The 15,067-nt window shown below is 42.1% G+C and overlaps 1 protein-coding gene across 7 annotated transcripts in view; it reads right to left on the minus strand.

Annotated features, from left to right (window-relative positions):
- Positions 1 to 11,658, minus strand: part of TK2 (thymidine kinase 2) — a 116,216-nt gene extending 104,558 nt beyond the window's left edge. For 4 of the 7 annotated variants that reach the window (XM_087729511.1, XM_087729510.1, XM_087729514.1 and 1 more), the window contains exons 1-8: positions 11,300 to 11,652; positions 8,387 to 8,424; positions 6,796 to 6,870; positions 5,559 to 5,612; positions 4,863 to 4,952; positions 3,973 to 4,046; positions 810 to 898; positions 544 to 623 (exon numbers count right to left, since the gene is read on the minus strand). In XM_087729511.1, the coding sequence (XP_087585637.1) occupies positions 544 to 623; positions 810 to 898; positions 3,973 to 4,046; positions 4,863 to 4,952; positions 5,559 to 5,612; positions 6,796 to 6,870; positions 8,387 to 8,424; positions 11,300 to 11,474 (675 nt within the window). In that variant the 5' untranslated portion in view covers positions 11,475 to 11,652. Of the gene's footprint in view, positions 1 to 543; positions 624 to 809; positions 899 to 3,972; positions 4,047 to 4,862; positions 4,953 to 5,558; positions 5,613 to 6,795; positions 6,871 to 8,386; positions 8,425 to 11,299 lie in introns of all 7 variants that reach the window. The other 3 variants (XM_087729509.1, XM_087729508.1, XM_087729513.1) reach the window with 3 other exon arrangements.
- Between the last annotated feature and the right edge of the window lie 3,409 nt (positions 11,659 to 15,067).

Here is a 15,067-nt window from a genome sequence, read left to right on the forward strand (position 1 = left end):
CTCCTCTCTGTGGCAGCCCATCAAATATTGGAACACTGCTATCTTGTCTCCCCTGGTCCTTCTCTTCACTAGACTATCCATGCCCAATTCCTGTAACCATTTTTCGTATGTTTTAGCCTCCAGTCCACCCCTAATCATCCTGGTTGCTCCTCTCTGCAATCTTTCTAGAGTCTCAACATCCTTTTTAATAGTGTGGTGACCACAACTGGATGCAGTATTCTAGCTGTGGTCTTACTAAGGCTTTATAGAGTGGTATTAGTACCTCACTTAATCTTAAATATCCAAAAGAGACCATCGTGACCTCAAAACGATGGTTACATGGATCAGGATACCGCTGCACAAATGCCACACTTCCACCATGATGTCTGATGGAAGAACTAAAGTTGCATCATCTCTGTGATGACATCATGTATAAGTTGACATTTGACCCCCTGCCCCAGTGGATGCTTATGACCATCTTGTTACTGGGACTGAAGACTTTTGATTCTTCTTCCAACCAACCAAATTGTAATTTTCCCAAAAATTAAAAGATCTCCTCCTTACCATGGGAATTACTTTTTCCTCTTGCCTGCATCTCCGCTTGAGTCTCTGGTAACACATGTCAGGAGAGGTCTGTAGGTAAACTGCATTAAACCATTATAGTTTAGAACTGTTAAGGATACAAGGGCAGTTTCAATCGTTAAATTTCTGATTGGCATCGTGCTGGAGAATCTTGTGTTAGTCTCCAAGACTCAAATTACCGAAATTATCCCTAATGATCGGTAGCCACGAAACCTCCCCACCCCTCAAGAATCAATAGAGGTGTTTACCTATCAGATCAACTGACACATCCATATTCTTGATGATCCAGTCAAACCATTCGGTCAGGATGACATAATCTACTTCTGGCATTTTCCCACTGCAATAAATATAGGAGAATGATCTGAGGAGGCATCCAGTGTTGGGACTCAAATTTAAAAAAGATTGTCAACAGTTCAGTTTCTCATCTTCCTATTGTCAACCGGCGACTGCTAATCTTTCTCATCTTCATCATCACAACTTGTACACTGGCCCGATCTGCCTCTAAAAGTCATCCCCAAGATCTCCTATCTGATTGTCAAAATCTCAGCCTGTCTACGGTGGTGTGGGTGCTTACAGGTAGTCCTCATTTTAAAGATGTTGACAGGGACTAGCAATTCCAAAACTATGCGGTGTGATGTCACGTGATTGCATCATCTTGTGACGGCAGTTGGGGCAGTCCCAACTGCCACTGTTAGGTGAATCCCACACAATCGTAACATCTTATGGTCACATCACTCCGTTTGCAACTTCCTGCTGGCTTCCCCATTGACTTTGCATGAAGTTTGCTTTCTCCTGAGATGATGATTCTTTTGTGTGTGTGTATCAGGTAGGACATTCTCACAGTCAAGTCAGCTTGACGTCAGCATTCCAAGTAATGCACCTCTAGAAAGCAGAACTCCAAGGCAGGCAAAATCCTCAAAGTACAATTTATTGGATACATCAAATTGGCACAACTGGTGAAAGCCGACTCTGAAAGTTCCCATGGCTTTCAACTAATTAAAAAGTAAAAGTATCCCCTTTCCCCCAAGTCACTGGTCATGCTGTCCGATCAAGGTGCTGGCCGGTTGCTTGGTTACTTCACTCCTCCTCTGGCCAGCCCCCTATGAGAATGTCCTTGGTTCCCATGGGAAAACTTTATTGTTTTGGCTACAAAACCCCATCTAACTATTTCCCCCCTCTTTCTGTTGTGTGGCAACCCTGAAGCCTCCAAGATGGCTTCAGCCAGGTTCCCTTCAGGGTTGACAATTAGTTTACTAGTCTAGACCACTATTCTGAAAATCTCTTCTGCAGGAACTAAGCAGGCACAACCTTGTTCAGCTTTTTGCAGGTCAGCCAACATCTGGTACTTCCTTCCTGTCTACCACCTCCCTTAAGTCAAGCTCAACTCCTGATGCCTTCATATAGGTACATTCTTATCTTTTATTTCACAAAAGTACAGAAGCAATTCACTACTTCCTTCTTCTCAGTATGTTCACAACTTCTCAGTCTAGCCAACAATCCTGTATTTTCTAGTTGTCTTCATCCAAGTTGAAGGGCTGCCCCATTTTACTTATCTTTGAGAATCAGTGAATATATCTCTCTTCACTTCTGTATATTTCTACCTCAGCCACTCCATTTTTACGACCCTGCAATCTCATAATTTGGGCTAGAATTGGGGGTGACTGGACAGAGCTGAGCGTTTACTGGCCGGATGCCCTTCCTGACATCTATGTGGAGTTCACAGCATTTTTTTCCCTTTGTGCCCTAGGAGAGAAACATCTGCCGCTACCTTGGATTGAACTCTCAATCTTCCGAATGGGAGGCGAGTGTCTTCACCGCTAGGCCACCACATCGCTGTATTTCTACCTCAATGACAATCGAACCAAAATATTTTAATGTAATGTATCTGATATGTTTTCAGTAATCATTCACTGGAACAAGTTCAACATTCATATGAATCAGTTCGGTGTTGCCTGGTTACTACACATAACCAAGGACTGTATGCAGGAGAGCACATGGAGCACATGGGAGGTAGCTTTCTCCTCCATAGCTAACCAGAGCATACAGTATACAACCGTGGTTTGTTTATTATAGTTCAGGTTTAAATAATACAAAAGAACGAACTTAATTTCATAAAAATAGGGTAGAGAGACCTTCACGTTTCTAGGTTCTATCGTATCTTAAGACTTAAAATCAAAAATTTCGTCAAAAAAGCACAACAAAGAATGTTCTTTCTGCGCTAACTCAGAAAGCTCGAACTGCCCAAGGAGCAGCTGCTGATTCTGTTCTACAGAGGAATTATTGTCATCTACACCTCCATAACTATCTGGTTTGGCTCTGCAAACAAGCAAGACAGACACAGAATTCAGAGGATAATTAGAACTGCAGAAAAACCAATTGCTACCAACCTGCCTTCCATTGAGGATCTGTATATGCAGGAGTCAAAAAGAGGGCTGTGCAAATAAATACAGACCCCTCATATCCTGGACATAAATTGTTTCAACTTCTACCCTCAAAACGACGCTATAGAGCACTGCACACCAGAACAACTAGACCCAAGGACATTTTTCCTCTGAATGCCATCATTCTTCTAAACAACTAATTCCCACAACACTATCATATTACCTATTGAGACTGTATTACCATTATTCTTCTCTTCCTTCCTAGTACCTATCTCTTCCCACTTAAGATTATAACCATGTTGCTTGCATCTTTACATTTTATATTGTTTTATTTGTTTCCTAGTATAATTTGATTGCTTATTAGTAACCCATGACTATTACTAAGTGTTGTATCTTATGATTCTTGATGATTGAATTCTACTTTATTTTTCTTCATGTACAATGAGAGCATATGCACCAAAGACAAATTCCTTGTGTGTCACACTTGGCCAATAAAGAATTCTTTTCTGTTCTGTTCTGTCCTATCCTATCCTATCCTATTCTATACTATACTATACCTTCCACCCAATCCAACAATTAGCAAAGCTATATCCAATATGCACATGCAAAAAAGGCAGTAATGTAACTTCTTCAAAGTCATACACAAATAGCAATCAAGACAGATGCAGTGGTCGCTACATCATATTACTTCAGCAATTGGGATAAAAGAGACCCCAAAGGTATCGTACCATCATATCTGCACCTTTGTTCAAGAGACTCTGTAGCAGAGATGCCACCTTGTGGATTCTCTTTTCCTTCCCGTATTTCAGAAGGAAAAAATCTAGTTTGGCTGGATGTTTATTCACAGTGCAAAAAAATAATGGCAAGACAAATCGAAAAGATACTGCAAGACGAGTAGCAGCCGCCAGCCTGCCTTACTCAGTCAATGTGCAACTGCCAATTTGACGGTGATTTGGCTGTGTTCCTGAGCTTTTTTCAGAATGAATAATATATGAAGCCACTCTCTTAAAAAGCACGCTCTGAACCGTACCTGCGATATAAGTTCTCCACAAAAATGTACTTTGCGCTGTGAATTGACCTCTCCATCATTCTTATGGGAGAAATCTGCAAATTAAATGCCAAAAGCCATTTAGGGTGGATAGACGAGTGGACAGACAGACACACAGATTGTTAGCTATTCAAGGGGAGGGGGAGATTAGCTGTTCTGCAGCATCCACTGGACTACACATTCCTATTGGAAATGATATTTTTTTCTCTTTATTTATTCCCTTGAACTTTATTTAACTTCGGCAAGGCCTTTACAAAACCTGCAACCTCGTTAGGTTTCAATCCTTTCATTCAAGAACTCAAACTGTAATTCTCTCTCTTCCTATTTTCCCCACATTGATCAGCCAAGGTAGCAGGCTGAAGTGAAGGAGACAGATCCAAAATTACGCATTTAGAATCCATGGCAGAGACGGGATTTGAACCAGGATCTCCCTATTATCTTTCCAGAATCTTGACTATGAGGGTCACACTGACTGTTAATAAAGGTAGTCTTCAACTTACAGCCATTCATTTACTGAAGTTACAACCTCAGTGATGAAAGTCTTTGACCAGTTTTCACAACTATTGCAGCATTCTCGTGGTCACGTGGTCAAAATTTGACCACCCGGCAACTGGCATGTATTTGCCACGTCCCAGGGTTGTGTGATTGCCTTTTGCAACCTTCTGACAAGCAAAGTCAATGGGAAAGTCAGACTCGCATCACAACTGCAAGGATTCACTTATCAAGTGTGGCAAGAAAGGTTGTAAAGTGGGGGCAAAATGAACTTAACATAACTACGTAAAGGTTAGCTGCAGAAATGTTGGGGGTCAGTTGGGGTCGTAAGTTGAGGACTACCTACATTGGGATTCTAGTTACTACCTTTTAAAACATACCATTGGTTTTGTATGTTGGTCCAACATAGTCAACTGCACGTAAGTCTGTAATGTCATCCCCCACCGGGTTGCATCTTGATACATTAAGCCCTGCCATTGGGGAGAAAACAATAAGACTATATTCAAGGGAGTGGAGTGGAAGAGGAGTGGAGTGAGGGGAGGAGAAGGAAGGGAAGGGAAGAGAAGGGGGAAGGGGAAGGGGAGAGAAGAGAAGAGTTGTTGCAATATTAGGTACATGAGCACATATAGTTCCAAATCCTCCAATATTTATTTAATTTCTTCTCCCCAATGGGAAGGATTTACTAAGCATAATCAGTTCTCAATGGGACACTGGCCACCAACGAAAAATTGTGACTCATATCTTCCTTTGGGCCTAAATGTATTTTTGCTTTCAAAAGGACCAGCACTTAAAATTGAGACCTACTATTTTGTTTTTTAAAAGGCTTGAAATTCATTACCAAATTACAAAGAGGAAGTACAGCATATGCTTGGAATATCTTATCATAGTGAATCATATCAGCAACCCTATTGGGAAAAAGTCTAAATCATAACTTTTGAATTTAGAGAATCAGTATATTTTCTGGTGTTAGACAAGGGTAGATCAGTTTTATTTTCTCACTATAATTCAAGGCCTTTCAAGCAGTTAAAACAATTAATGTGGAAAATAAGTCCAGGAGCTTCATTCTAGAAACTTACCAGAGGATTGTGTCCACGGACATTCCTCCATTTAGATACTGGTTCTGTCAACACCTGGGTTGAAAGTTTTAAAAAATAATCAGTGCAATACAGAAAATTTCAGTTTACTTCTCTGAACCTATACTAGAGAAACAATCAAGAAATGTAGAAGATTAGCATCTAGTACCCTTAGACAGAAAGCATGCAAAGTATGTAAGCTTCTATATGACTGGCTGCTTTGCCAAAGACCAAGATTCTCTTACGATTCTCTTATGTTCTTTCACTACTACGTGAAACCACTAGCCAAAAAATATGTATATTAGTGGTTTTCAACCAGTGGTCTGCACACCTGGGGAGGGGGGGATGTCATCATAGGGGGTCCACAAAGGCTTGAAGAAATGCCATTTAAATTTTGTTTTAAGTCTTAAGGGTCCGTGGCCATGCTCCGTGGCCACAAAAGGTATTTAAAAGGGTTGTGTGGTGAAGACAAGGTTGAGAACCCCTGATTTGTGATCTTTTCATTGTTTCATTAGCTATGTTTTTGTCTCTGCTTTGTGTTTCTAATTTTGCAGTGTTGAAAGGAGTTTTGTCTTAATTTATTTATTCAATTAAAAAAAACAATTTTTTATTTTTGCTACACCTTCTTTAACTTCGCTTTCTGAACATCCAGTCAGCCTTTTCAATCCTCCCACCGTTATCATGTAGAAATTTAACACAAGGACTTTCTACAGTGATCCAAGCTGATATTTATCAAGTTTCAGAAGCAGTGCAGCAATAGGCAACTTCTGAAATTGGCATACAGTGACACAGAGATGGGTTTAGACCAGGTTCAGTCTCCCAGATACCAGTTAGCAACTGAGTCCACTTTTTCCAAAGACAGGTATGGATTACGAAGCAAAATGCCAAATTATAAAAGCTCACCCCTTTTTATTATAGTTTATAAAGCTGCAGCCTGTTTTCACCAAGACTTTTTGAGTGCTATGGATTTTGTGGAATTGAGTTTTACAAATGAATTATTTTATGACATTTTTGTAATCTGCCCTGAAGCATTGAAAGTGAGTCATATAAAATAGTTTCAAGGGGGGGGAGAGCAACATTTCTGGAACTCTCTCTATATAAAATATATGTAATATAAAATATTTCATAGGGCAAGAATGTCACTAAACATGTGAACCGTAATCCTGATCCTATTTGTTTTCAATCACATGAAACACACTTAGAATATGAAGAAACTCAAGGAGCCGCAATGCTGCTTCACCTCAATGCCAGTGTTTTTAGCGAAATAATCCAGGCAGGTTGTTTTCCCGCTAGCAATATTCCCCTCGATGCAGATCTGATGAAAACAGAAAGAAAGAACAAAATCCTGATTAAGGCTCGAGCGTGATGAAATGACAGCAGGTGAACAAGCTTAATGGTGTGATGCTCAAATTCAGCAGAAAGTTAGAACTCTTTCAATTTGAAAAATCTTTGTTTTCTCTCTCTGCATAAGTGAAAAACCCTCCCCAAATCCACATTGTAAATCACCACATAATCGTGTTACTCCGTTTAAGCCATCTTATAGGTGTCGTTATATATACCCTTAAACCCTTTGCTGAAAGAATATCGTTTTCTACCATGCTGTAGAGAGCCATGGAATGGTCTTGAAGGAACTACTCAAAAGTTCTTACAGAAACAAGAGCAGACACATTCCTTAAGCCTTGGGAAAGGAGAAAGTATTAGGTAGAGATTCAGGCTAGTTCCTTCCCCACACTCTGAAGTACAAGGAGGAGAAGTAAAATACAACCTAACTTTCTAGTAAAGGTAAAGGTTCTCCTCGCACATATGTGCTAGTCATTCCCGACTCTAGGGGGCGGTGCTCACCTCTGTTACAAAGCCAAAGAGCCAGCACTCTCCCAAGACATCTCCATGGTCATGTGGCCGACATGAGTAAACGCTGACGCCGCAGGGAATGCTGTTACCTTCCCACCAAAGGTGGTTCCTATTGTTCTACTTGCATTTTTACATGCTTTCAAACTGCTAGGTTGACAGAAGTTTCTATTTACAGCCTATTGATTTGCAACCAATTCACAATCCGATTCTGTTGCTATACAAATTCAAGGCCCAGGACCAGATCCAGCCCGCATGGTACTTAGATCTGGCACATGGGGGTCACCCTGGAAATAGTGAATGATTGGCCCACAGTGCTTCTGCCAGTGAAAACGGAGTGTGGGAGGGCCGTGTGGGAGGGCCTCCTTGGCTCTGTTTTCATTGGCAGAGTGTTGCAACTGGCCGTGGCAGCCAAAAACAGAGCTCAGGAGCCCGTTTTCATTGGTAGAGCGCTCAGGCCAACACAGGCGCCCCCGACACGAGTGTCGTTGAGCTGACCACACCCACCCTGGCCACACCCACCCCAGTCCCCACCCCCCAGGTCAAACTCAACTCTGATAAGGCCCTCAATGAAATTGAGTTTGACACCCCTGGCCTAATATTATTTCAATAAAGCTTTGTTCTACCCTTTTTGTGGAGTCAGGTTTCCCAGTCTGGATAAATTCAAAAAACTGATACATCAAATATCAAATAAAAAGGGTAGCACAAAATCCATGCAATCATGCTATTAATCAAGCGAGCGAGCATGAACTATCGGTTTCCAGTCACCACAATTAGGATTTCAATAAACACCTTCACCTATTCTTTCCATCTGCAGACTGTATGCCCCAATTCTTTTTAAAACATACTACATATATATTGTTGTTATTCTCCTTTATGGTATCCAACAAAAAGATTTGCAAGTCTGCATTCAGAAATGCATAGTAATTGTTTTCATTACTGTTTCATTAATGCAGTATTTGGGGGGGGGGGGTCATACTTACAACTGTCTTCTTTTTTTCTCCATTTGCCAGGCGCTTATCTGTAAAAGAAAACAAAGGCATTCAGCTGGAAGAGTAATTGGTGCTGGTAATCAGTTGAAATATTAGTAATGCTACAAAGGAAAGGGAAATATAGTATTAAGGCTATTTTATGGAAGACTATAGAAACAGCAATCATGGAGGAATGGGTTGTGAAGATAGCAGAAATGGCTAAATTAACTTGTTTTAATTGTTAATTCCGACAGTCCAAAGTTGAATCTAGACAAGAACTTGTTTAAGGAGAAAACTACAATTACTGTTGTTTAAAAGAACTGGAAACCGCTTATGGACTTTTTGCTGCATATGAATAAAAATGAACTGATGATTTCTGGATGTATTGATTAGAATGATTTGTCTAGGGGAAGAAAGGAACTATGACATGCAATATGGGAGGGAGGACATGGTAATCATTATGTTTGCAACTGCTGCAAAGAATCAAATTTGCTTAAAGGTAAAAGGTTCCCTTCGAACATATGTGCTAGTCGTTCCCGACTCTAGGGGGCGGTGCTCATCTCCATTTCAGAGCCAAAGAGCCAGCGCTGTCCGAAGACGTCTCCGTGGTCATGTGGTCGACATGACTAAACGCCAAAGGTGCACGGAACGCTGGAACCTTCGCAGCAAAGGTGATTCCTATTTTTCTACTTGCATTTTTTCTACTTGCACTGAGCCAAGGTGGCGCAGTGGTTAAAAGCAGCACTGCAGGCTACTGCTAGATCAGCAGGTCAGCGGTTCAAATCTCACCGGCTCAGGGTTGACTCAGCCTTCCATCCTTCCGAGGTGGGTAAAATGAGGACCCAGATTGTTGGGGGCAATATGCTGACTCTCTGTAAACCGCTTAGAGAGACCTGAAAGGCCTATGAAGCGGTATATAAGTCTACTACTGCTATTTTTACATGCTTTCGAACTGCTAGGTTGGCAGAATCTGGGACAAGTAATGGGAGCTCAGTCCATTATGTGGCACTAGGGATTCGAACTGCCGAACTTTCTGATCAACAAGCTCAGCGTCTTAGCTTTCTTTCTTGCTATTCTTCTGTTTTCCTTTTACCCTCCGCTATTTCTTCTTCTATTTTTCAATATTTTTTAAAACCTTTGTGAAATCTTCTTTTAATATCAATTATTTAAAAGAAGATGATGATCAAGTATAGGAGATTGAACAGCCTTGCCAGAATCCTAATCAACATTACCACTCATGGCAGAGTTGAATTGCAGGATGTGCTATCATGGTCACTTAATTTGTTCCTTGCAAGTTTCACACGTCACACTAAGCCATGAAGTGGCTTAGTATGACGTGTGGTAAACATGATGTGCAAATCCAGCCAACACAAGGTAGAATTAAACAATTATTTTAGCACAATGTGTGAAAGAAAACATCAAACGTCTTTTCCGTTGCTGGATAGAGAGGAAAAAGAAGGCAAAGGCAGGACAGGGGCAGTGTGAATGCAGGTGCCACAAACACACCTGCACAGCACTCCTCACCACACCGGATGCAGACACAAATAGGTACAGGAAGGATGTGGGAAAGGGTAAGATTGTGTAACAGGACCAGGAGTCTCTTGCATCAAAGCAAGGACCAACTGACATATTTACTGAGGAAACAAGAAGAGCCAAAATCACAGACTAGGCCCAGCTCAATGTCTTTGTCAGATGTTGGCCTAGGGTCTGCCATTCAACTCTTATTTCACAGGCCTGATTTCATGCGGGATCTTCCTTAAGTCCAGACCTGTGACACTTTAAAGATTAATACGTTTACCATGACATAAGCTTTTGTGCATCAACCTCAGATATGCAGATGATACCAATCTGATGGCAGAAAGTGAAGAGGAACTAAAGAGCCTCTTGATGCGGGTGAAGGAGGAGAGTACAAAAGTTGGCTTGAAACTCAACATTAAGTAAATTAAGATCATGGCATCTGGCCCTCTCAATTCCTGGCAAATAGATGGGGAAGAAATGGAAGTAGTGACAGATTTTATTTTCCTGGACTGCAGATGGGAATGGAAAGCAAGAAATTAAAAGACGCTTGCTTCTGGGGAGGAAAGCTATGGCAAATCTAGGCAGCACACTGCCAACAAAAGTGTGTATAGTCCAGGCTATGGTTTTCCCAGTTGCAATGTATGGCTGTGAAAGTTGGACTATAAGAAAGGCTGAGCGCCAAAGAATTTGAACTCTGGTGCTGGAGAAGACTCCTGCGAGTCCCTTGGACTGCAAGGCGATCAAACCGGTCAGTCCTAGAGAAGATCAACCCTGACTGCTCTTTAGAAGGCCATATCCTGAAGAGGAAACTCAAATACTTTGGCCACCTAATGAGAAGGAAGGACTCCCTGGAGAAGAGCCGAATACTGGGAACTATTGACTTCAACATAGTCAAGTTATCACAAACATACATACACACACCAAAAAATAGAAACAAACAGTGAAAAAATGTCCCAGACTCTTCTCAGACAATAGTTAGAAATTTCAGCTTTCCAATTCAAGGGGTACTCAAACACTATTAGTTCATTTAATGAATTAAATAAACCGGGCAATTTATGCTTCTATTCCCACGTGGTTTTGACCTTTTCCCAGCCAAGATTTTAAACAAAACCAAAGCGAATCTCCGAGCAACATGAACTGCCATAGCTGGCTGGAGAATTCTGGGAGTTGGAAGTCCACAAGTCTTAAAGTTGCCAAGTTTGAAGACATCTCGTGTAGAATCTGCTTGAGTCAGGGGTTGGACTAGATGACCTTAAAAGGTCCCTTCCAACTCTGTTAATCTGTGTGAACTCAACCCTGGGACCGTTTGCATCTTGCGACGGGCAGCAGCCCAGAAATCTGGCCAACCGCTCCCCCCTCCCAATCCCATCCCGGGAAGGACCCCAAGCCAAGCCAGGCCGGACATACAAGAGGCGTGCTGGGAAGACCCGGCCATGGGGTAGCGTGGATCCTTCGGCGCCGCAGGGCGACGGAGCTCCGAGAAGCCGGCTTTGCAACGGGAGGAAGCCGAGAGAGGCCCAGCCGCCCAGAGCTGCAAGCCAGGCAGCCAGGGACAGGGACGGAGAGATCGCATCCACCACATCGCCCATGTTAGGCTATGCGGGGACTCCCGCAGGAACCGGAGGGCGGCCGCATTTGCAAAAGCAGGAAAGAGCAGCTGCCCGGGCCGATGACACGCTTCCTTCCACCGCTACAAGTAGCTGCGCTTGCAGACGCCGCGCGCCCCGGGCGCGTGTCCAGCAGCTACGCTTTGCAACGGGGAAAAGGGGGAGGGGGGGAGGAAAGACGCGCAGCTGCGATCCGCGTCAGCCGGCCGCGGCTTCCCCAGATTGGGCAGGGGGTGCTGGGAGTTGTAGTTCAAGTCTTCTAGCCTGGTGTACTAGCAGGGCTTGCAAGCGAATAGAATAGAATGGGAATACAATACAATATAATAGAACAGAAAATATAGAATAGAATAGAATAGAATAGAATAGGACTACTATAGGTCAAGGACTGGAATAGAATAGAATAGAATAGAATGGGAATACAATATAATACAATAGAAGAGAAAATATATAGAATAGAATAGAATAGAATAGAATAGAATAGGACTAAGGTAGGTCTAGGACTGGAATGGAATAGAATAGAATGGGAATACAATACAATACAATAGAACAGAAAATATAGAATAGGACTACAGTAAGTCTAGGACTGGACTGGAATAGAATAGAATAGAATAGAACAGAACAGAATAGAATAGAAAAAATAGAATAGAATAGGACTACAGTAGGTGAGGAATGGAATGGAATAGAATAGAATAGAATAGAATAGAATAGAATAGAATAGAATAGAATAGAATAGAATAGAATAGAATAGAATAGAATAGAATAGAATGCTTTACTGGCCAAGTGTGATTGGACACACAAGGAATTTGTCTTTGGTGCATATGCTCTCAGTGTACATAAAAAGACAAGATACGTTCGTCCAGAATCATAAGGTACAACACTTAATGAGAGTCATAGGGTACAAATAAGCAATCAGGAAACCATCGATATCAATATAAATCGTAAGGATACAAGCCACAAAGTTACAGTCCTGCAGTCATAAGGGAGAGAAGATGAGTGATAGGAATGATGAGAAGACTAATAGCTAATTGTAATGTGAATCGTTTGACAGTGGTGAGGGAATTATTTGTTTAGCAGAGTGATGGCATTCGGGGGAAAAACTATCCTTGTGTCTAGTTGATTTGGTGTGCCATGCTCTGTAGTGTCGTTTTGAGGGTGTTTTTTGTTCTTAATCAGCTGCAGGCGGGTGGGTGCGATTCAGTTCGAAACTTTGCATCTAGCATCCGCACCATCCGTTAAGCATAGGTGAGGTCAGCCTGCTCACGCATCCCATGATTCTGGGTATTATAGAAGCCCAGGGAGGGTAGGGGAGTGAATTTGGTAAACTGGTTAAGTGGATTGTGGGAAGGTAGCAAGGCAAGGGGCTCAGGGATGACTTGAGGGCTAGCTGCTTTCTTTCAATCCAGCCTTTCTCTCAAGGGGGTTGATTTGGAAGAGATTAAAATGAGAGGATGAAAACAAACTAAGTTGTCAATGAAATAATAAAGAATCATGTGATTCACAAAAATGCTGAAATCAAGTCAGTTGTTATATAGCTTAGTATGATGGATTTGTTAACCATCGTAATGGTCTCTGCATTGCAGAGAATGAAGAATCAGAATAACGGGGAGCTTTCAAAAAGAGACTGGACAGCTTCTGCCAGAAATGGTATGGGCTCTCCCGCTAGAGCAGGGGGTTGGACTAGATGGCCTACAAGATCCCTTCCTACTGTCTTCTCTTCTATTCACTGGACAAGGAAATGTTGTGGACAGGAACTCGCACTCTTATTGACGTAATGTTGAATGTTGCAACACACTGTATGTGGGGCTCAGAAGCTCTCACATACAAGGCAATGACCAAACTACAACAGGTAGTCCTCAAGTCATGACCGAATCGAGCCCAAAATTTATGTTGCTACGTGAAAAATTAAGTGTTCAGTGAGTTTTGCCTATCTGAAGACTTTTCTTGCCACATTTGTTAAGTGAATCACTGCAAGCTGTTAAATGATCGACACGGTTGCTAAGTGAATTGGCTCCCCCGTTGACTTTGCTTGTCAGAAGCTTGCAAAAGATGATCCCATGACACTGCAACCGTCATAAATATGAACCAGTGTCCAAGAGTCCAAATGTAAATGGCGTGACCACAGGAATTCTGCAACGGTCGTAAGTGTGAAAACTGGACATATAACTCACTTTTTTCAGTGCCGTTGTAACTCTGAACAGTCACTAAGTGAACTGTTGTGAGTCGAGGACTACCTGTAGTAGAGCCTATTTCACAACTGTAGGAGAATGCCACTTTGCGATCACTACACTGGTCCCTGTGATGAAAACATTTCCGAATGCGCAGTGTGAAGCCTGCGAAACATGCAGTCCATTAGCATTTTTTGAAAAGCAATTCATTGTCATCAAATGTCACCACTAGCTAACTTTTCAAAGCCACTTCTGCCCGAAAGACATGCTAAAAGCTACTTCGAGGCCTCACCCAGGATGCCAGCTCTATCACTGCCTCTTCCTTGCTAGCCGTCAAACAGTTGATTGGCACGCCAGGTCTCCCTCTGTGGCCTGCAATTAATTCTCATGTATCAACGTGGCCTTTTCACTCTATGAGTGGTCCCAGCCTGCCCTCCAGCAGCACATGATATTAGGATTTTGTCATCCTCCAGGAGTATTGGGAGGGGGACTTGCATAATTAATTGCCCACTCTTCCATCGCCATGGAAACCAAACAAGAAATAATGGATATAAATTACAGAGGTTAAGGGGAAAAAATCCTGATGGGAACAGTAAGAAGAGTGGAACAGTCAGTCTATGAAAGAGAAATAGCTTTGGAGATTTGGACAAAGAGACCAGGCAGCCCTTTCTCAAGATAATGGATTTGGTTTTCCTCTGCAGGGCAGAGGGTTGAGCTAAATGACCTTATGGTCCCTTGCAGCTACACCAGTGATGGGCAACCTTTTTGGCGTGGTGTGTCAAAAATCGGCAAAAAATCGAGCATAACTCGCATTGTGTGTCACTTCGACAAAAACATAATTTTGCGCAATTTATAGTTTAAACTACAAAAATATATAATTGCAATATAATTGTATTTAATAAACCAAAAACAAATTATTTAACATAGCTGCTTAGTAACTTCTTTGTTCATCAGTCGATTTCGTATGTTGCCCTTGATATTATTATCAGTATCACTTACCAACGGTCCTGCTTAGCAACCAAAATGTTGGCTCAGAAACTCTGGCATTGAAGCGTGCAAGTCTTAAAGCTGTCAAGTTACAAGAACCTTGCACCCCTAACCCTTTAGGAAAAAAACCCCAGGGGTCTTCAAACCTGACAGCTTTAAGCCTTGTGGACTTCAACTCTTCAACTAAAAGAGAGACTGATAAATATTAAAAAAAATAAAACCAAAAAGCAGCTACTGCAGTGGCTTAGAATTTTACTCAATTACTGTTGAGCCCATGGAAAGTTCTGCAGCCCCAGGAGCAAAGGAAGGGGGACGGAGAGAGAGAGATTGGCTGTTTGGGGTGCTTGAAACCACATGGCCCTCCGCAAAGGAAACCCTCATTTGCAGGATGAGCCTCGACTGGCTCTGCCCAGCGG

Source organism: Thamnophis sirtalis, unplaced genomic scaffold, assembly GCF_051295495.1.
Source record: "Thamnophis sirtalis isolate CommonGarterSnake01/CBP01778 unplaced genomic scaffold, rThaSir2_p1.2 scaffold_14, whole genome shotgun sequence".
Lineage (NCBI taxonomy): Eukaryota > Metazoa > Chordata > Lepidosauria > Squamata > Natricidae > Thamnophis > Thamnophis sirtalis.